At 38.6% G+C, this 23,556-nt stretch overlaps 2 protein-coding genes across 2 annotated transcripts; one reads left to right on the top strand and one right to left on the bottom strand.

The window, feature by feature from the left end:
• Positions 1–2,751: 2,751 nt before the first annotated feature.
• Positions 2,752–5,710, bottom strand: dnaaf1 (dynein axonemal assembly factor 1). The gene is made up of 2 exons (XM_041812133.1): positions 4,810–5,710; positions 2,752–3,683 (listed from the first exon to the last, which is right to left on the bottom strand). The coding sequence occupies exons 1-2, from the start codon at positions 5,678–5,680 to the stop codon at positions 2,752–2,754; spliced, it is 1,803 nt and encodes a 600-aa protein (XP_041668067.1). The 5' UTR covers positions 5,681–5,710.
• Positions 5,711–5,926: 216 nt separating this feature from the next.
• Positions 5,927–13,785, top strand: mrpl44 (mitochondrial ribosomal protein L44). The gene is made up of 4 exons (XM_041808179.1): positions 5,927–6,146; positions 7,858–8,326; positions 12,524–12,702; positions 13,375–13,785. The coding sequence occupies exons 1-4, from the start codon at positions 5,971–5,973 to the stop codon at positions 13,547–13,549; spliced, it is 999 nt and encodes a 332-aa protein (XP_041664113.1). The 5' UTR covers positions 5,927–5,970; the 3' UTR covers positions 13,550–13,785.
• The last annotated feature ends 9,771 nt before the right edge of the window (positions 13,786–23,556 follow it).

Consider the following 23,556-nt stretch of genomic DNA (forward strand, 5'->3'; position numbering starts at 1 on the left):
CAGTTGGACCACTTGACAGTTTTTTGGTGCTAAAGTTACAAATAGTGCTAGAAAATCAATTTCAACACTTTTAAAACTTCTACGAAGGTAGGCGGAAAAGTTTATAAGTTGACCAGGAAAGAGTTATGCCACAGCAGTGGAACCTGGCATGCATTAAAGTCAACCTTTCCTGATTATAACGGTATTGTTTCCATTACCCAAAAAGCAGTACTAGAGACATTTCATGAATATGGGTAAAATTTGGCATTGTGGTATTATCGAATGTCTGCAGAAAAAGGGTTGAGCCTCTAAGGCAGGGGTGTCAAACTCAAGGCTTGGGGGACAAATCTGGCCCATGGCACAGTTATACCCGGCCCACCAGATCATGTCATATTCTTATTATAACTCACCAGTGTGAGGTCTACAGGTTTTCTCCAGTATGACAATGTAAACTTAACCTTGATGATTGAAAATATCCTTAAGTCATAAGAATTAGAACGAGTAGAGTTAAAATGATTTGATAAAAATTCAGGAAAGTGTTAAAAGAAATTTGTGTTTTCATTTTGTATTTTCTAATTCGCATCTCACGATTATGACTTTAAGTTATGGGTCAGACTTTTTATATTATATTTTGACCATTTAATTTATGCTTCTAATTTTCAAGTCATATTTTGACATTTTGAAGCCATGAATTTGAATTTTATCTTACCTTTTGAGATTTTCAACTCCTAACTTTGAATTTTAATCTCTATTATTAACCTCTTCAATTTTAAATCTTTGGACATTTATAACTCTGTATTTTTGCATTTATCTCATATTTTGACTATAAAAACTTGTGATTTTGAATTTTATCTCATATTTTCACCTTTCTAATCTCTTGATTTAGATTTTTTTCTCATATATTGACCTTTTCAACTCTTTAAAGTAACTTTAAGTCCCAAAAATGACCTGTTTAATTTAAGATTTCAATTTTTTATCTAATCTTTTGACCTTTTAAACACATGATTTTACCATTTTATCTCATATTTTCACATTTAAAACTCAAAATTTTGAATTTTGTCATATTTTGACATTTTAAACTCATGATTTTATCATTTTATCTAATAACTGTTAAAAATCCTGATTTTAATGTTTGACTTTTTTGAAGTCAAAATCATTTATCACCTATGTTTTTTTTTTCCCCCTTTAATTTGTTACTGGTGAAGATGAGGTTGACAGTCTGTGAGAAATTTTGACCCAGTGAGGCCCTCGGGCCCTTCAGAATTTGGCCCCTGCTGTGATTGAGTCTGACAGCCCTGCTCTAAGGACATTTGTGCTGATGGGCAGCTGAATTTAAGAGAGGTAGATAGAGCCTTGGCGATGACCCAACGTCACAGCCACCACCCAAGAAAACATCAACATGGTGATGGATGAAACCTTTAACTGCTAATCAGAGAGCTTATGCTCCAGGCACAAGTAGAGGACATACTGCACACTGAACTTGGCTGTCAAAGGTTTGTGCTTGGGTTCTACAGCTTCTGATGCCTGATCAAAGGCACACCAGGTTGGTCATGTCGCAGGTGAACTTCAGCTGGTTTTCTGGGACGTTTCCATACCTAAGAAGAATGTTGGGTCCACCACTTCAAGCCAGAGACCAAACGGCAGTCCATGCAGTGGAAACAAACATCTTCTCCCCCTCCTAAGAAGACCAAGGTGATGGCCTTGTCTTCTGGGATGCAAAGGGCATCGTATTCATTGACTACCTACAGAAAGACCAAACTATCAGTAGAGAATATTAGGCCAACTTGCTGAGGCAGCTGCAAAAGGCAATCAATCCCAGAAAACTGAGGAAGGGGGGCCTGCTTCACCAGGACAATGCTCCTGCACACAAGTCTGTGTTTGCTATGGCTACTGAGTGTGACTGGCTGATCACCCTCCATATTCTCCTGATTTGGCACCATTTGACTATTTTCTGTTCCCTTTGCTGGGAAGCACTATCGGACCAATGATGAGGTCGTATCCACTGTTGAGTTATTGGAGCATCAGGGTGAGAGCTTCTGTACCACAGGAATCCAAGCACTGCAACACTGATGGAAATGTGTGGACTGTAGGGAGACTACAGGGAGCCACCCTCTTATTACAGATGAAATGTGTTGAAAGACTTGGCTCCACTTGAGATTAGCCGGTCTACTTGTATAAAATGCTGAGGCAAGCCATCATGACCATGAGTGCAGCCCGTGTGTTTTACTTGTGCAAAAATGAGCAGATTATTAAAATTTGTTGTAAGTTTCATTGTTACAATATATGTATAATATATTAAGTATAATTATTTTTTGCAGAGCTATTATTTAGAATCAACAAGATTATCAGTGGCTTTAATTGGTCCCTTTAGCAGCTCGGACCCTGATTGCCTTCCCCGTTTCCCCCCTCATGGGCTGGATGGCACAACACCAGCTAATCTGTTGATCCTTCATCAATCTGTCAGTTTCGCAAATCATTTATTTTTTATCCTTATATCTGATATGTAAGGTCTTGATACTTAGTTACTAAGTTAAACAATAAGAAAAAAAACAATATATTGTCAGATTTATTGTGTTTATCTACCATGTTGCAGTTCATTTCCACATATGCAAACATTTTCAGATACAGCAGAGAATAATTATCTTTTTGAAGAATCTAAATAATCATGATTATGATCAAAGCTTTACCTCAACTTGGATTTGAGTGGCCTTACACAGTCACCTTTAAACATTCAAATGTTTTAATCCTGAGGAAAGTTTTAAACTTGGAGTATCAGTCCAGCTCCTCGATTAAGCAGCGTGATGGAGATGGAGGTTGGACTGATTTGGACTTCCCTGCAGGTTCACAGACCTCAAAGTCATCGTCATGCTCTGGAAACAGCAGTGATGATGAGCTGATAGACTCCTCTGCTGACCGTTTACTGTCACCCATAAAGAACAGCGAGGTTTTATTTGGACCAGAGCCGAGGCTTTCCCTCTGATGATTCCCAACTGCTTCGTCCTCATCGTTGCCTCCTGATAAAAACTCTATTTTGGGTTTGAATGCTGGCTGAATGTCTGGGAAGTCTTCTGTGTCCACATCCTCCAGGTCAGGTAGGTCATCGATACGCAGCAAGCAATCTGATGTTAGGGGGATGGTCTCGATTTGCTCTGGGTCTTCCAGCTCTGTCACCAATGGTCCTGGACCATAAGCAGGTACAATCTGGTCTGGCTCAGGAAGAGCTGCCTCAACCAAGGGTCGATGTTTCTGTTCTGACTGAGCTCCTGGGTCTGCCGCCTTTCCCTCCTCTGCATTTCCTGAAAACACATTTCCAAGTTTTTGTTGTTGCCTGTTATCTTTTTCTTCATCTCCCTCTTCTCCTTCATCTTCCTCTCCTGTGATTCTCATGTCCTCTTGTTCCTGTGCTGAATACTTTGGATTTGGCCCTTCTTCATCCCCTCCCACATCCTGCTCTGTTGCTGTTTTATTATGCTCATCATTCACAAACTCTTCTCTGTCTTCTTCACTCAGCTGTTCTTCCTCTCGGTCGTTGACGTCTGGCTGATTTTTGACCGACTCCTTTGCCGATTGTGTCTGCAGGTATTCTTCATCCTGGCAGCTCTGTGCAAATGTTTGAATATTCTCTTCTTGTGGAGAAATCAAACCCTGTTCATCTTTTTCCTCATGTGGATCCTCTGAAGTGGTGGAAGAAGCTGTGGTTCCCCCTTAAAGGACACAGAACGCGGAGGGATGGTTAAAAAACCTTGGCCAAAAATTGACCTTTTTCTCATTGGCGAAAAGCAACAGGAGTCAATTTAGCTTAGATAAAGAATAAACTAAGCAACAAATGTATGCCCTTAAAACACATATTAAATTTAAGAAATGAGGACTAAAGAACTTAGGTTGACATTGATCCGTTGGTCCCGTCTAAAACTTCACAAACTTATCTGTAAATGCAGCAGATATTCACAGCCGGTATAGGCTATTTACTGATAGTAAAGCTCAATATTTACAACCAGTAAATGCAGATATTTTTTAGCCAGTAAAGGACTAAATTTACAGACGACACAGATTAATATTTTACAGCCAGTAAAAGCAAATATTTACAGCCAATAAATATTGGCCTGTACTGACTTTAATCTCAGGATTCTGACTTTTATTTGAGAATTCAGACTTTGATCTCAGAATTCAGACTTTAATCTCAGAATTCAGACTGGTCTCAGAATTCAGACTTTTATCTTAGAATTCTGATTTTAATCTCAGAATTCTTACTTTGATCTCAGAATTCTGACTTTAATCTCAGAATTCTGACTTTGATCTCAGAATTCTGACTTTAATCTCAGAATTCAGACTTTGATCGCAGAATTCAGACTTTGATCTCAGAATTCTGACTTTGATCTCAGAATTAAGACTTTAATCTCAGAATTTTGATTTTAAGATCAGAATTCTGACTTTGATCTCAGAATTCAGACTTTAAGATCAGAATTTTGACTTTAAGATCAGAATTCAGATTTTAATCTCAGAATTCTGACTTTGATCTCAGAATAAGGACCCTTATCTCATAATTATGACTTTGAACATAGAATTGTGACTTTGTTCTCAGAATTATGACTTCATCTCAAAATTCAAATTTTAATCTAAGGATTTGGCTTTGATCTAAAAATTCCCATTTTAATCCCAGAATTCTGACTTTGATCTCAAAATTCTGACTAATCTGACTTCTTTTAATTTAGAAAATTTAAATAAAAATCAAAACTGCATTCCCTTATGTCACCCTTATAGTGTTTAACCATGATAATACCCATTAAAACTTTAAGTGGAATCAGTTCGTTGATGTTAAGAATGACTCACCCTCCTTCTCCAGCTGTCGAAGGCGCTTTCTCTTCTGGGCTTCCTCTCGAATCTTGGCAAGACCATCCAGACTGTCCTGAATTTTCCTCCTCTCCCTGGTCTCCCATTGCTCCCTCTCTTTACACTCCCCTTCCAGACCACCGGCCGCCCATGCCTCAGCACAGGCCCGGTCTTTGGGGAACACGGGGCGGTCATCCAGGAAATTGAGCTGCTTGAGGCGTACGATCATGGTCTTCCTGTAGTTCGGGATTTTCTTCATCGCACCATTTCCCATGAGGTTTAGCACTCTTAGGTCTGGCATGGCCTCCAGGACGGAGAGGAACTCAGGGTCGTCTAACAGGTTATGGGACAGGTCCAGGATGCTGATGGCAGGGCACTGTCTCAGATGGTCGATGTCCTCCACCGTCTGTAGCTTGTTGTGGGCGATCTGCAGAGTGCTCAGGTTTGGGAGGCAGGAAATGTTCTCGATGACGCGGATGTAGTTGTTGGAGACGTTTAGGGTGCAGAGCTTCGTCAGGGGGTCTAGGTTCTCCAGCTTGTGGAGGAGGTTCTGCTGAAGGAACAAGCAGCGCAGGTCTCTTTGGTGGTCCAGGTTCTCGATGCGATGGAGACCATTGCTCTCCAGCCAGAGACAGCGCAGCCCAGTGTACTCCTCTAGGTTCTCGATCATGGAGAACCCTTTGAAATGCAGGTATAAGGTGTCATTCAGGCAAGGTGTGAAATAAAGTTTGTGTTGCTTACAGTGATCTCTGAGGAAAGCCTTGGTCATTCTGGGCCCTGAAGGTTTTTCCTTTCTCTCCTGAAGAGTTTCACTGATTTCTTCAGCTCCATCTTTGATAGAAGAACTTATCTCGGTCTTTCCAGTCTCCATTTGGCTCAAAACATCCGTCTTTTTTTGGACTTCAACTACAGACATGGCAGAAAAGACTAAAAACTAAATTTAAAAAAAACTAAAGAGTTATATATCTGTTCGATTTTTATGTCTTTAAAGCCTTTTTTAAAGGTGCGCAGCTCCTCAAACATCACTCCGTCTACTTTTCCGGCTAACGTTAGTCAACGTTTGAGTTCGTTGCCATGGTAATAAGGGCTCTCGGACCGGAAGTTGTTCCTGTTTCCGCGTCGGATAGTTTTGATGGTTGCGCTCGTCTGTCAGTGGTCAACATGGCGTCCGGGTTGATAGTAAACCGTGTTTCTCTGTCGTTAGGGATTCACTGTCAGCGTGTCTGTAGGACTGTGTCACTAACTCAGGTGAGACAGAAGAAGAGATGGATGAGAGCCTTCACCTACCTGATGGAGCGGAAGTTAAAGATGGAAGGACCTCCGCCACCGAAACCACGGTGAGGCTAACGCTAGCATGCTAACAGAGAGCAGCTCAAGGCCGTTAAGTTCACCAGGCAGTAAGGGTTAAATATTCAGAGACAGAGGGCATGTTTGACTCATATAGACAGGTAAATTCAGTAGAAGCACCTTGGTTTCTGACTGGTATATTATCCCGTTGTTCCAAAGTCTCTAAAGTATGACTTTATCTAGGTAGCATTCAGGTCTCCTCTCCAGGTAGACCCCGGTCTGGACTCGCTCTGTGTTAGTGTTCCTTTATAACAGCGATACTCAACGCTCTTGAGCCACATGTGGCTCTGTTGTGGTGATTTATGGCTCTTTTATGTCTTAATTTGAAACATTATTCCCCAGAAAACCTTTGAAAAGAGAAACTTTGACCTCAGAGATTAACCACTACAGGTCACATTATTGTTGCCCACACTTCTTTGCTGTGTTTTTGCCACTTTAAATTAATTCTTGCTGCATTCAGCATATTTTTGCCACCTCTTTTTGCAATTTTCACCCGTTTTTGCCGCATTAATCCTGCCTTTTGCCATTTGCAGTTTTCCCTTTTTTGCCCATTGACGCTACCTTTTGCCATTAAACTCTGCTGCTTTTTTTCCAAATTTTCCCCACCTTTTTACTGCTTTTTGCCCATTTAGTCACTTATCACAAATTTTTTTACTGTTTTGCTGCTTATCACCCATTTTTGCCACTTTTTGTCACTTTCTGACCATTTTTGTCTCGTTTAACTTTTTTTTTATTGCCGCTTTTCATCACTTATATTGTAGCTCTCGCAAATGTACAGTGCTTAACAAATTTATTAGACCACCCTAAACCTAACTAAAGTAAGGTTTATTCCACAGCTGCCAGCATTGGTAGTTACCAAAATCATTTTTTATCTTTCTGCATTGGTAATTCATCAAAATCATTTTTTAGCTTTCTGCATTGGTAATTCATCAAAATCATTTTTTATCTTTCTGCAAGAAGCTCTTTAACCCAAACGATATTTTTATTGCTAAAATAGAATTATAATTATGTATGAATTTTCAAATTGACTGATTTACAAAAAACTGAGTATAAAACTGAGAATAGCAAAGCACATTAATATTTTTTGATTAATATGTCAAATTATAGTTATTTACTTGCATTCCTGAACAGAAAAATTAGTTTTAGTGGTTGAATGTTATGCTTGATTCATTTCTGACTTCTCAGAGAAGCCCAGTGAGCCGGCTCAAATTTGGGTGAACTCAGTTTGAAATTCCTCATTCCTGTTCAAAATGGTAAAACGTGGAGAGCTGACTGAAAATGAAAGAGTCCACATTAAAGCGCTTCATGATGCTGGATGGTCTCTGAGACAAATATGACAGGTGGTCTAATACATTTGTTAAGCACTGTATTTTTCTACAATTTGGCTCTTTGGTTGAGCAGGTTTGGGTAACACTGCTTTATAGTTTGATCTTCATGTACAGTGAGGCTGCCTGGGTACCTTTTTCCGGTGTGTGATCCATACTCGTGATTTGCTTAATTTATCTTTTGATCTGCATATTATTAATCCTGCTGTCATAGGATGTCCTTTTTTTTCCCATATGTCCTGGTGAATTTGAGCCGTTTGTTGATTATGTTTTTTCTTACAAACGCAGAAGGCTACATTCGTATTAAGATTGTCTGCAGGTCTGTGAAGAGGAAATTATGACAGCAGGGTTAATTCAGTGTCTATTTTTGTTTCAGTTCCCAGCAGCCTCACTGGGATTATCACGCCGAGGTTCAGGCTTTCAGCAGCCGCCTCCATGAAAACTTCTCCCTGGAGCTCCTGAAAACTGCCTTCATCAATCCGTGCTACCTGCAGGCAGAGCAGAAGAGGAGACTGGCGTTAGGAGTGGATTCATCCGCCATGGCTCTGGTTTTAAAGGACAACATTCAGCTGAGTAACAAAGGAGCTGATTTCACCAGAAACTTCCTGAATGACTGGTGCAGGGCCAGCTTCCCCAGCCTGCCAACTGAGGGGGTGGAGAGCATCGTAGCGCACCTCTCCAGTTCAGCAGTCATCAGTCATGTGGCGAGGAATCTTGGTGTTGAAGACTTAACTATGAGTGCACAGTTCCCTGTTCCTGATGACGTGCTTTATTCCACATTCATGGCGGTGATTGGAGCTCTGCAGGAGGGCAGCGGTACAGAGCAGACTGGGTTTTTTCTAAGGGTAAGAGGTTCCAGGATAATCGTCATGTGTCTAAAGTATGACCCCGATAAAGCTTTTTTTTTTGTCTTGGTCAGAAGTAAGACAGGTTTCTTTACAGCAGCACAAGATAGAAAAGGAGCATCTGGAGTACTCAACAGCAATGATTTGATATGTATTGACTGGAATTATCATATGTAAATATTGGCCTTTATCAAAAGTAAATATCAGCCTATATCAGCTGTAAATATCAACCTATATCAGCTGTAAATATCATCCTATATCAGCTGTAAATATCAGCCTATATCAGCCATAAATATCATCCAATATCAGCTGTAAATATCAATCTATATCAGCTGTAAATATCATCCAATATCAGCTGTAAATATCAACCTATATCAGCTGTAAACATCAACCTATATCAGCTGTAAATATCATCCAATATCAGCTGTAAATATCAGCCTATATCAGCTGTAAACATCAACCTATATCAGCTGTAAATATTAATCTATATCAGCTGTAAATATCATCCAATATCAGCTGTAAATATCAACCAATATCAGCTGTAAACATCCACCTATATCAGCTGTAAATATCATCCAATATCAGCTGTAAATATTAATCTATATCAGCTGTAAATATCATCCAATATCAGCTGTAAATATCAGCCTATATCAGCTGTAAATATCATCCAATATCAGCTGTAAATATCAACCTATATCAGCTGTAAACATCAACCTATATCAGCTGTAAATATCATCCAATATCAGCTGTAAATATTAATCTATATCAGCTGTAAATATCATCCAATATCAGCTGTAAATATCAGCCTATATCAGCCGTAAATATCATCCAATATCAGCTGTAAATATCAGCCTATATCAGCTGTAAACATCAACCTATATCAGCTGTAAATATCATCCTATATCAGCTGTAAATATCAACCTATATCAGCTGTAAACATCAACCTATATCAGCTGTAAATATCATCCAATATCAGCTGTAAATATCAACCTATATCAGCTGTAAACATCAACCTATATCAGCTGTAAATATTAATCTATATCAGCTGTAAATATCATCCAATATCAGCTGTAAATATCAACCTATATCAGCTGTAAACATCAACCTATATCAGCTGTAAATATCATCCTATATCAGCTGTAAATATCAGCCGTAAATATCATCCAATATCAGCTGTAAATATCAACCTATATCAGCTGTAAACATCAACCTATATCAGCTGTAAATATTAATCTATATCAGCTGTAAATATCATCCAATATCAGCTGTAAATATCAGCCTATATCAGCCGTAAATATCATCCAATATCAGCTGTAAATATCAACCTATATCAGCTGTAAACATCAACCTATATCAGCTGTAAATATCATCCTATATCAGCTGTAAATATCAGCCGTAAATATCATCCAATATCAGCTGTAAATATCAATCTATATCAGCTGTAAATATCAGCCGTAAATATCATCCAATATCAGCTGTAAATATCAACCTATATCAGCTGTAAACATCAACCTATATCAGCTGTAAATATTAATCTATATCAGCTGTAAATATCAATCTATATCAGCTGTAAACATCAACCTATATCAGCTGTTAATATCATCCAATATCAGCTGTAAATATCAACCTATATCAGCTGTAAATATCATCCAATATCAGCTGTAAATATCAACTATAAATATCATCCTATATAAGCAGTCAGTATTGACCTAAATCAGCTTTTGAATTTAGGCTTTATCAGCTTTTAATACCCTCCTTTATTAATTGTAAATATCGGTCTTCATCAGCTGTAAATATTGGCCTATATTAGCTGTAGATATTGGCTGATATCAGATGTAAATATCAGCCTACATCAACTGTAAATATCAACCTACACTGCTTTCCACATTATAATGCAAATGATGTTTTTCTCTTATTTTCCTAAATATTAATGCAAATGACAGAATATTTTTCAAGTCATCAGCCGTTAGAGCATAAATCAAATGTTTTTGAACAAACTTCATAATTATAACCATTTTTTTTTTCTTAAATAAAAACCTCAATATGCAATGTTCCACATTATTATGCAACACAGAGTTTTTAAAGATTTTATAGGTTGTAAAGAACTGGAAATGGTCATTTGTTGAATTTGCAGCATTAGGAGGTCATATTTACTGAAACAAAGCTATTTCAATTAGAAACATCTTAACAGACCAAGTTCCATGTTAACATAGGAGCCCTTCTTTGGTATCACCTTCACTATTCTTGCATCCATTGAACTTGTGAGTTTTTGGAGAGTTTCTGCTAGAATTTTTTTTGCAGGATGTCAGAATGACCTCCCAGAGCTGCTGTTTTGATGTGAACTGCCTCCCACCCTCATAGATCTTTAGCTTGAGGATGCTCCAAAGGTTCTCAACAGGGTTGAGTTCAGGGGAGGATGGGGGCCACACCATGAGTTTCTCTCCTTTTATGCCCATAGCAGCCAATGACACAGAGGGATTCTTTGCAGCATGAGATGGTGCATTGTCATGCATGAAGAAAATTTCGCTACAGAAGGAACTGCTCTTCTTTTTGTACCATGGAAGAAAGTGGTCAGTCAGAAACTCTATATACTTTGCCGAGGTCATTTTCACACCTTCAGGGACCCTAAAGGACCTACCAGCTCTATCCCCATGAATCCGGCCCAGAACATGACTCCGCCCCCTCCTTGCTGACATCACAACCTTGTTGGAACATGGTGGCCATCCACCAACCATCCACTACTCCTCCATCTGGACCATCCAGGGTTGCATGGCACTCATCAGTAAACAAGACTGTTTGAAAATGAGTCTTCATGTATTTCTGGGCCCACTGCAACCATTTCTGCTTGTGAGCATTGGTTAGGGGTGGCTGAATAGTAGGTTTATACACAACTGCAAGCCTCTGGAGGATCCTACACCTTGAGGTTAGTGGGACTCCAGAGGCACCAGCAGCTTCAAATACTTGTTTGCTGCTTTGTAATGACATTTTAGCAGCTGCTCTCTTAATCAGAAACCTTCCTCTTTATGCCTTTATCTGTACAAACCCGTCTGTGCTCTGAATCAGCCACAAATGTCTTCTATGTTAACATTTAACTTTGCCTGTTAAGATGTTGTTGATTGAAATACCTTTTGATTTCAGTAAATATGACCTCCTAATTCTGCAAATTCAATAAATGACCATTTTCAGTTCTTTACAACCTATAAAATCTTTAAAAAAAACCTGTGTTGCATAATAATGTGGAACAGTGCATTTTGAGGTTTCTATTTAAAAAAAAAATGGTTATCATTATGAAGTTTGTTCAAAAACATTTGAATTATGCTCTAACGGCTGATGACTTGCAAATATTCTGTCATTTGCATTAATATTTAGGAAAATAAGAGAAAATGTCATTTTCATAATAATGTGGAAAGTGGTGTATTACAGCTGTAAGTATTCGTCTATATCAGATTTAAAAATTGACTTTTATCATTTGTAGATTTTGGTCTACATCAACTGTGAATATCAGCCTATTTCAGCGGCTGTAGATATCAGCTGATATCAGCTGTAAATATTAGTTTATATCAGATTTAAATGTTGGCCTATATTAGTTGAAATATTGACTTTTATCATTTGTAGATATCAGACTACATCAACTGTAAATATCAGCCTATTTCAGATGTCAATATCATCCTATATCAACCAAAATATAAATATATAAACACTAAATATTGGTCTTTAGTGACTGTATATATTGGTCTTTATCAGCTGTAAATAAGTGCCCCTACCAGCTTTCAGCCTTTTGTATGAAATGTTTCTTTTTTTAGTTTTAAGTGAGACCAACAGTCCTACATTAGCTGACATCGTTTTTTTTCTTCATCCTTGTTTAAATATCAGTATTGCTAAACTCCACCTGTAAAAAGAGACATCGGTAAAAATTAAATATCTTGTGTTCCTAATAGAAATGTCTGACTTAGTAAAACATTTTGAATGGCTTTTATCGGTTCACTTTCAACATTAAGCAAAGCATGATCTGTTTTTTTCAGTATATTTAGTAATAGATGTAGGGCTGCCTGTACTGACCTAATATATATTACACGTCTCAAAACTAGACGAAAACTTTTACTTTCCTCTTGAACAACATGAGGCACCTATGAACTCATGGCATATTTGCTGTTAAAGCTGCTGCACCATCACTCTGGTCTTCTCTTCTTGCTGTAGGATTTTGTGGTCACTCAGCTGATCGGGAAGGACCTGTTTGACATGTGGACGGTCATCGACCCGATGGGACTGCTGGTGGAGGAGCTGACAAAGAGGAGCATTCCTCTGCCGGAGCCTCGGCTCATCAGGTCTGCTGGAGCCAGCACCGTCCTGCCACTTTACTTTGTCGGCCTGTACAGGTACGTCTACCAGCTATGGAGGAAGACGACGTCTTCTAAATCAGGAGTGACTGAGCAGTGTTTCCCACTCACAGGCTTTACTTGATCGATGTTTATTATTGGCTACTATACTTCTATACTTGGTGAAATCACTACTTTTGGATAAAACAATGAAGTGAGCATTTCTGTCTTAGAACGAAACTGAGCAAGCAATACTAAATCCATCAGCCAGTTAATGTCAGTTTCCATTTTGTTTTACCATCTAGCTATTAATTCACTTTCAGTGAGTGTTTTTTCTTTCAAATTCACATATCTTATGTTTGGCTAATACATCTGCTGGCAATGCTAATTATTTTTTAAGCCCTTATCTGCCCATGTTGAACTGATAGTGATAATGTTGTGCATCCCTATTTACAAACATCCATTTCAGGACATTTTGATTTGATTTAGAATTGTAGAAGTTAAAAATTCAATTAATATTTATGAGTCTGATATGACTTGTGCAGGGAAACACATCTAAAAATTGAACATATTTGTCTTCCTCCCTCCTGGTCACGTTTACTGTCAGTCAGTGGGACACACGGCTGAGGTTTCAGAGCTTCGTAGATGTTTTAAAGCAGACTTCATGATGAAATTCTACCTGTCAAATCTGTTTGTTTTATTTATGTATATTTTCCCTCTGTGTTGATTCAGTGATCAAAAGCTCCTGGCTCAGGGTCCAGGAGAGACGGTTTTAGCAGCAGAGGAGGAAGCAGCTCGTGTGGCCCTGCGGAAACTCTTTGGCTACGCCGAGAATCGCCGACCACTCGACTTCTCACCGCCGCAACAGCATGAGAAACCCTTACTTCAGTCAGCTATTAGCAATTAATGAAGTCCCAACGTTTCTGCTCTCTGTCAGGATTGTATATGTTCATATATGTAATAAAAAATCTAAGTATCTATACAATGTAGTGTTTGTATTGCTTCTGTTTCTTCCATGCGTATTTTTAACTTCATGTCCCACATTTATACGTTGAGGTATTTAAGTCACTGCAGAAGGATCTGATGTAGGATTTTCATTTAAAGCTTTAAATAAAAAGTCTGACTTTTGATCAGTTTCCTTCATGCTGATGGTTTTCATTATATTAGTCATCACCGGTGGAATGCAGATGAAGTCCATTACATTCATGAGGACTAATGTGCTTGTTTGTTTATAGGATTGTAGTGGCGATGCATAACGACTAGTAGCATGTTCAAAGCTGTCATGCAGCAGTCATGTTAGAATAGAAAAGGGCCTTCCCCAAACTGTTACCACAAAGTTGGAAACACAGCATTGTCCAAAATGTCTTGGTATGCTGAAGCATTAAGACTGGCCTTCACTGGAGATAAGGGGCCTACACCAAACCCTGACAAACAAACCGATACCTTTATCCCTCCTCTACCAAACTTCACAGTTGGCCATCAGGCGGGTCATGTTCTCCCCGCATCCTCCAAACCCTGACGTCTTCACAAATGAGGTCCCTAGGTAATAATGATCCTGTATGAACAGGACATAAGAAAAAATGAGACTACAGTTTTCAGAACGAGAACTCTTGTAGAGACGTGCAGCAAAACACACACCTGTCAGCACATGAGATGGTTATTAGATATGTGTGATTCAGGGACTGGACAAAAAGGGAAACGCAACGAAAACCTCTGCTGTTGTTACTAAATGCCATTGAAGAGTTCCTCCGCACATCTGTTTCTTAGGTGCAAGCTATCCAGCAAAATCACATAACATGATTAAATCACATAAAACACATTATTATCAGACAAACTAGGTTTAGAAATCAGTCACTGGTAGTGATGTGCAATACCACTGATTTCCTTTCTGATCCGATACCAAGTAAAATTCAGGCTAGTATCACCGATACTGATCCAATACCGATACTTTCCGTGAATTCTTAATCTTATTTTGATTCAGTTATGTGTGTAGACTCTTAAAACAGCCTACACTAAAACTAAAGAATTAACAGTTTCATACACTTGCCATTATATATGAAAAGTTATGTGACTCATTGAAATTGCAAGTAAAATACATAATTTAATGAAAATAAAATAAATGTCATAATAACTGCGTAAGTTTGTCATACCTACATTTTAAAATATTCCATTAACCATCTGTCAAAAGAAACGAGACTGAAAATAGCACAAGTATTTTATAGATACAATGTTATCATCTGTCTTATTTATAAAATGTTTTCAGTTGTATCTTTGTTTTTTAAAGCCCACAATGGCTGTTTTATTGAAAGAACTATGTATATTTTAGTAAGACCGAGCCTATGTAATCCACTTTAAATGTTTTACTTTACAGGTAACCTTACCTGACTAAATCTAGGCCTATTGAATGGATGTGAGATGATCTCAGGGACATAGATTTTTACTCCAAGCTGAACTCATGCTGCTGTTTATTGTGGCATTTCTTAATTTCATTACTAATTTAATAACCATATTTAGTAATGAACATTTGAATAGAATAGGATTCCGTAGCTTTAAGAATGCAGGGAACTCTCGTTGTTTGATCATAAAAACAAAACCTAAGTCAAGTAGTCAGACGTGTGTATCACACACTTCAAAACTCACCACACACACACACACCGACGTGATCTATAACTAAAGAGCAGAGCAGTAAAGAGACATTTATCTGAGAGGATGAGACGGAGGACGATGGCGCGCGGAAGTTATCGCGCACACCACAGCTGTTTATATGAGACATCAGTCTGTTAGACGCTACAGTGTTGGTTGCATTTTTTTTTATGCAAATAAATTTATTTTAGGACTGATGTTGTGTTTTGTTTTCACCGATTAGCTGTGCGTAATGACGGTCCCTCCGCCATCCTTTTGCGTTAGTTCACTCTCTTTCAAACGAATAGTCCAGGAAAACAATAAAAAATACCATGGAAACATCTGTTCATACTGCTCCTGCTCTGTCTGACAGCAGGATTAAAAATCTTGGACTAATTTTGTGCTAGAAATCAAAACATCTCAACGCCGATCATGCGCTGTGCGCACTGGGGCGGAGTTGTTTTATTCTACAGAAACATAAACAACTTACAGTCAAACAGGTGTGATAAAGGACAACCGATTATATAAATACACATAAACTTCCACTGAGGACAGTGTAAAGAGGAGAGCCTGTCTGTTAGCTTTCTCTATGAGCTGATTTATTTAAGGGTGTCCCATATTAATGGGCGCAGCTCAGATGTTTGATCACGTGCTGTAAAATAAATGACATTTCAAACTCACCATTGCCCCTCTGATACTTCAGCTCGTCTTCTGTTTGAATGCTTTTCCCCAGATAAATAATTAATTTCTTTTTGATAAGAGATGAGAGAGAGAGATGAGATTTTAGACGTTTTATTCTAAAGTGGCTCATCCCTGGTTCCGTTCCCACGGAGTATTGTTGTTAATGAAAGTTTATTTTAGGATAAACGGTAAGGACTGAGGTGAAGGGATGAAAAAGGAGAGGAATAGCGCCAAATTTAATACTGGTTTCAATTTAGTGTTGTCAGTTAGGCTGGCCTTTGTGGATTAGGTGCTACTTATAAAGAGGCTGATTTGTATGTGAGCGACACAATTTTACACTGAATCTTGAATCCTCTTACTCCTTACTTGCAGTGCATATGTAAGTACCTGTAGTAAATCTTCCCCTAATTATATTTAAAAGAGAAGCAAATTGTTTTAAAAGAAACGAACTGAAACAAGAAAAAGCTAAATTCTGGGTTACCATAAACCTTTAATCATTTCAATGGGCTCTATGCATGAACTGCTTCTGCATTGGGCGTTAGACCTCCCACACTCGTCAGTGACGAGTAAAATTTAGCTGAAGATGTAGATGCAGCACGCAGCAATGATGTCCAGAAGTGCTTTTAACCTTTTTATGAAACATCATTTTAGCATATTTTGATGCCAAGCGATGATGATAGAGCAAACACAAACAACAATCGAAACAAAAAAAAACAACGAAACGGACAAATTAAGGCAGTATAGGAGGGGTCAGACTCCGTTTTGGCCTAGCACGTATCACTGGGCGGAAGTTGTGAAACGGTCTTATTTTCCACCGGAAATACGCCACCCCCCCGCCGTGCATAGAGCCCATTATCAGTATGTAGGCTAATTTTTTTTTACAAGTTACACACTAAATTTAGTCTTTTCACTGAAAACAGATCCAGATAAATGAAGTTTAATTAATTCTAAAATTAACACAGAGGGTGAAATATTTGACTTAGCAAAATAAAACGTAAATAGGTGATTAATAGCTGAGATTTTCTGGAGATAAACTTGAACCCCGATCAATAAGCGTTGTCGTAATGACGTCATGACATGTGGAAATCCCCGAGAATCCCCCAAGTTCTCAGAATTAAACATTTCTACACCTGAGCGCTTAAAGGAGCTACACAAGAGAGGAAAACTTCGAGGGACAGAGAAATACGTGGATTTTAGGAAGTGAACCAGGATTAAATATTTCAGTAAATCGAGGACTTCTACAGGAAGAGTCAGAAAAATGTCCACCGCGGGATTAACCCGAGAAAAGTACCTGCTGACTTTGGCCGTCATTCGTGTGCTGGATGAACGTTACGGTAAAACATCACTTTTAAGTTATTTGGTTGCTGCTAAGTTATTTAATAAAGCATTATATGCTGAGGACAAATAAAAGTCAAAGTAACACAACACAGCCCGGCTGATTTGATCAGTTATTTCTTGTTTTGGGGAGTAGCCTAGCTAAAATGTTTGACTGGGGCCTTATCACGATTAAAACCGACTTATTGCAGTTCTTTCAGGGTAAAACTCCAACAATGATCATTAAGAGCATGACAGGAGTTAAATGTGTGAGTTTTTCATGTACAGTATTTTGTCAATTCAGTTTTATTGTAATGAATTATTTTTGGAAAGTTAACATTGAAAGTATAGGACAAAGATGGTGCCCGAAAATTATATAAATATATAAAATAATCTAAAGAAATGATCAGTTTCATTTATACAGGTCTAGTTTGGCGTTTGTAGGTCATAACAGAGAAACCATATTAATTTCAGTCCGTTTCATTTTTTTATTTGGGAAACTTTTTAACCTATTTTTACCATTTTTTTCAAAATTTCTTGTTGCCATTTTTCATCAATCTTGCAATTGTCCCCATAATTTGCCTCTTTTTTTCATCTGTTTTAATCAAATTTCATCACGTGTTCCCCACTATTTTTTGCCACTTTTTAACCCCTTTTCACCAATTTTGTCCCATTTTTTCCACTGATAAACCCCTTTTGCCCATATTATCCTATTCCAACCCATTTTCTGCCACTTTTTCTGCTGTTAACACCATTTTGCCACTTTCTGCCATCTGTTGTCAATATTAATGCCATTTCACCACTTTTAATTTTTTTTTACCAAGTTATGCCAATATTTACTGCATTACAGTCTTGGTTATCCTTATTATGCCACTGTAAACCTTTTTAAACCTTTTTCTGTTTGTTTTTACATTTTTTTTTTCAGCAATTTTGTGTCTTTCTGCCCAGTTTTTGCTTCTGTTAACGCATTTTTTTTTTGCCACTTTTTACCTTTGTTTTGCCTGTTATCCCATTTTCCCAACTTATTGCTAATATAAAACTATTTTTGCCTCTTTAATCTTATTTTGTCACTTTTAATCCAGTTTCCCCACATTTTTTCTGCCTATTTTGCAACAGTTGAGCCATTTTGCCACTATTCTGAACCCTGTCCACCGTGTTTTTCTGCCCATTTTGTCTCTTTAAACCCATTTTTTGCCTCTAATAAACCCTTTTCACCATTTTTTTTAAACCAATTTGTGCTGATTTTTTTTACATTTGACTCTTTGTTTTACTCATTGTTGCCACTTCTAACCCTCTTTCACTACTTTTTTGTCCTTTTTCTTTTACAACTTTTGTGACTTTTGGCTTTTTTTTCCCCCATTAACCCACTTTCTCCTCTTCTAATCCATTTTTTCCATGTCACACACATTTTATTGCCTATTTTTATTCTGTGTCAAGAAAATGAAATTATACTACGACATAAATAAATAGATAAATAATTTGTTGCTTTGATAAGAGTGGTTGTAATTCAGGTAAAATCAAGTATAACATGATTATCACAGCTTAAATTTACAATGGATCAGGATTTTGCTGACTTTCACAGGCCCCCATCTGGCTGGGCTCCAGAAAGCTCTCCCCTTTATCCCCCATTATGGGCTTCTATGCTACCAGATTGCCCATTTTAGATCCTTGCAGCTCACCTTTATTATAACAGGGCTTACCTGACTAAAAGTATTATTCTGCTTTTTAAAGGGTTTTGAATCAGCTCAGCACACCTGCAAAAAATGTGTTATGATAAATATCAATATACTGTATATTAATAGAATAGAGACTTTAAATGTGTCAGAAGATAAGAAATCATCGATTTTGGTCGTTTATGACCAAAACAAAGAGAAAAAATGAGAGAAATCTCATACCTTTCATTTTTGACTGTTTACCATGCAAAAAGTGCTACCGATTTTTCTCAGTTTAGGTCTTTAAAAGCCATAAATTTTAATTTCAAAAACAGGTAGGAACCCTCAAATGGAACCCTTAGATGTCAAAAGCTCTTCTGATGTTTAAATCCAGGCTCTGCTGAGTCCAGTCCTGTTGAGAACCATGTGACTGATGCTTTCCTATGTTCTTTGCTCTTGTTCTCATAGATGTGCCAAGGCCTGGACCCATCCTCCAGATGGTGGCTACAAACTTGAGGAACAGGCCTCTAAGGGATGAGGACACTCAGACCTTGTGCATGTTCATTTATGGCATGTACTACGACCTGGTCACTGGGTCAAAGGAGTACCCAGTGAACATGGTCCAAGGCTTTGCCAGTGTTCTCTTGATGGACACACCCTTTGGCAGGCTTGAGCATTTGGAGAACAGCCCTTCTCCTGTGTTGCAGGCACCAGCTGGTGTGATGGGGCCTCCACCAGGTTCCAACCCTCCCCCTCCGACCATGCGGACTCCCGTTCATCCAGAGAGGCTGGACCTCGCTGTGCTGATGTTAAACAGAGACAACATCCGTACCATGGTCTTCAATGACAGAACGATCACCAGAGTCATCTCCACTGTGTCCAGCAGTGACGGCACTGTACTGCCCAACCGCTGGAGAGTGACCATCTACAGTGAAGAGGGGCACTGTCTGATGTCGGTCCTCTGTTTCTTTGTAAGAAAGTCAGCGAGGTACGCACAGCCTCCCCGACAAGAGAGGAAGAGAGATCGAGAGGACGACAGCGACAGCAGCAGCCAGGCTCCACAAAAGAAACGCCTGAGACTGTGACACATATCTGTCCTCCTGCAGCTTTTGGTCCAGCCTATGAGGATTCAGCCCATGGACTTGTACCTAGATCCATGAACTCATGCTCCCCCATCAGAAGAACCTGAGGGTTTCTTCATGTTCATTTGTAAATAGTTTATTTCATTGTAATGGTGCCACACAGGTCAGTGATTTTGGTGCATCTTGCACGTTTCTTGATTTCTTGGCGCTGGCCTGTGTGTCAAACATTTAGACATTTTGGAGGGAGCTTTCTGGAGCTGTGACCTCTAAAGAAGTGGATTTTTACTGAACAGCTGCATGTAGAAAGCTGGATTATTGTGACCTCAGAGGGCTGGTCTTTGCATCTGGCAGGACTAACACCCTCGTGGTCATCCACATGGTCCCATGATGCTCCAGTTGTTCATAGTTTATTTCATCATGGTGGTGGAACACAGGTCAGTGATTTTGGTGCATTTCTTTGCACATTTCTTGATTTCTTGGCGCTGGCCTGTGTGTCCAACATGGTGACAACTTTGAGGGAGTTTTTTGGAGCTGGGATTGTATTTAAGGACCTGGGCTGATCATCATCAACCTCAAAATTTACTTGAAGAAAGACAGAATAAAAGGATGTACCGGGACAGCTGCAGGACCAAAATAAAAGCCAACACCACTGATCTGAAGAGGAACACAGAGAGGAGGAGGAAGAAGACCGAAGAAGAAGCAGGAAGTACATGAAGAGAAGAAAAGAAGCCAGTGAAGATGTTTGCCCCTTCTTCACTTTTTAGTCAGAGAACCAGACCAGCCAACCAGAGAAGAAGAGAAGAGGAGACACCTTGCACCTAAGAACTTTATCATTTATTAATCATAACCATAAACATTTACACTCAATCATTCAATTTATGTGATCAGAAACTCTTTAAATGTTCCTTTTTTTGTCATTTTTACTCATAATTGATTTGTCTTTCAGGAAAAGAAGAGGAGACCAGACGAGACGGGAGAAGGAGACAGCAGGAGGACCAGATGAGAGCAGAGGCTTTGATCCAGGACAGACCAGGAGGACCAGAACAGACCAGGACAGGACAGGACAAGCAAGGAGAGACCAGACCAGACCAGACCAGGAAAGGACAGCATACAATGTAAACTTTCTTCAAAAAAAAAGATGAGTAAACTTGATTGTGTTTTTATCAGACATTGAATCCTGATCAGAGTTCTTCATTTGAAAGTGTTTTGACTGAATGATTAACTCTTTCCTCTCTGTCTTTTTCCCCAGTGAAGATGAACAGCCCCTTTAAAAAGCTAAGTATAAATTATTTTTTACATTTTGGTCTTCAGAGTTTGATTTATAGATGTTATTTGTCCTGGCTGCTGAAGATGTTTGTTCCCTTTCTTGTTCATCATTTGTCTTTCAGAGAGAGGAGGAAACAACACCAGACCACAGGTATGTAATCAGTCAGTGATTATTAAAATCACCTTTAAAAAAATATGAAGTATTTTTACTCTTTGTCAAAAAATATTTAAACTTATCAGGTGTTTGTCTTAAATCATTTGACTACGTTGTGGACTTTTACTCCACCTCTGTTATTATTTTCAGTGAAGAGTCTCCTTCATCAGCAGCAGCAGAGCTATCAGAGAGCGTTTAATGTCCTGAAGGAACAAAATAATTTAATAAATAATTATTAAATAAATACTATTTTTTACTCCTTGTTTTTGTCTCTGATAACCTTGTTGTCACTAGTTGAAGAACATTTTGGACTGAGGATTATTTTTCCTCTTAGATTAGACTACTTTTAAGAACTCGGTGGTTCATCAGTCAGGACAGATGAGAACAACAAAGAGTTCCAGTTTAATGTTTGATTTCTTTGAATGGTTTAACTGGTTGAATTGGTAAAAAGTGATAAGGGGAGATTAATTACAGACATCAGTTAGTACACTATAGATTAAAACTAAAATATGATCATAAACATCCTTCATTAGTGGAAATGATTGGTGCTACATTTACCACTAAATCAGTGCAGATGTAGAGTTTGGTTACAGACTAAGATTCACAGCTCTGAAGAACAGATCCTGTTTTTTTCACCCTCTAAACCAGAGGTGTCAAACTCAATCACAGCAGAATTTAGGTCTAACCTGAGGGCCTAACAGGGTCGACATTTAACCTTAAACTGTCAACCTCATTTTCAGCAGAAATGAATTATGGGGGAGAAAAACCTTAGCACTGATGAGAAATGATTTTAGAAAAAGTCAAAATGATTTGTTAAAGGCTCAAAATCTGAGATTAAAATGTCAAATTTATTAGATCAAAAGGTCAGAACACAAAATAAAAGTAAAAACAATGTTTTTAAAAGACAAATGCATGAAATTAAAAGTTGAAATCATAGTTTTAATGGTGACGAGTTTACATTTTAAATAGTGAGTGTGAAAGTTTCCACCAAAGCTCTTAGAAGGATTTGTAGAAGAGCTGAGCGTAAATGGAAAAAGGACAAGCTCCAGATCTCTTTTGATATCTGGAAGGACCATCTGTTAACGTACCAGAAAGAGTTAAAGCAGCAAGAGCTAAACATTTTTCTGATATAATTTCAAAACACCACCACAATCCAAGGACCCTCTTTCAAACCATATATTCTCTCACTTGTCCCCCCGCTAGACCCCTTCAAAATGATTCCGCCAACAGATGTGAAGACTTCCTGCAGTTTTTCACAAATAAAATTGAAAAAATTAGAAATAGCATCCCATTCCAAACAAGAAGTGTCTCTGTCTCACTCAACTGCTCCACTCAGTTGAACTGGTTTGAGCCCGTATCCTTGGCCTCATTAAAAGAAATTGTTTTCAATATTAATACCATAACTTGCCCCCTTGGTATAGTCCCCACCCATCTTCTAAGGGAGACCTTTGATTTCACTGGCCCCAGTATTCTGTCCATTATAAACAGCTCGCTGGCATCTGGTACAGTTCCATCATCCTTCAAACATGCAGTGGTGCAGCCTCGGTTAAAAAAGCCTAACATGGATCCCGTACCACTTTCTAATTACCGGCCCATTTCCAAACTACCATTCCTCTCAAAAGTTTTAGAAAAAGTTGTCCTACAGAGACTGTTACCATACCTTCATCTAAACGGCATACTTGACCAGTTTCAGTCAGGCTTTAGGACTGGTCATAGTACCGAGTCTGCCTTACTTAAAGTCTATAATGACCTCCTCCTTACTGTTGATGCAGGTAACTGTGCCATCCTGGTTCTCTTGGACCTGAGCGCAGCATTCGATACTGTAGATCATGGCATTCTACTCAGTCGCCTAGAGTATGGGGTTGGTGTTAGAGGTATTGCTCTGCAGTGGTTCATCTCCTACTTACAGCACAGATCATTCACTGTCAACATAGGAAATTCTATTTCATCAATAGCCAACCTGTCATGTGGGGTGCCTCAAGGCTTCATCCTAGGCCCCATTCTCTTCTCCATTTACATGCTCCCATTAGGTAAAGTTATAGAAAAGCACAATATTTCATACCACTGTTACACTGATGATACACAACTCTATCTTCCCATAAAATCAAACAACCAGTCAGACTTCAATGCGCTCGTACAGTGT

This window comes from Cheilinus undulatus, linkage group 2, assembly GCF_018320785.1.
Source record: "Cheilinus undulatus linkage group 2, ASM1832078v1, whole genome shotgun sequence".
Classification (NCBI taxonomy): Eukaryota; Metazoa; Chordata; class Actinopteri; order Labriformes; family Labridae; genus Cheilinus; species Cheilinus undulatus.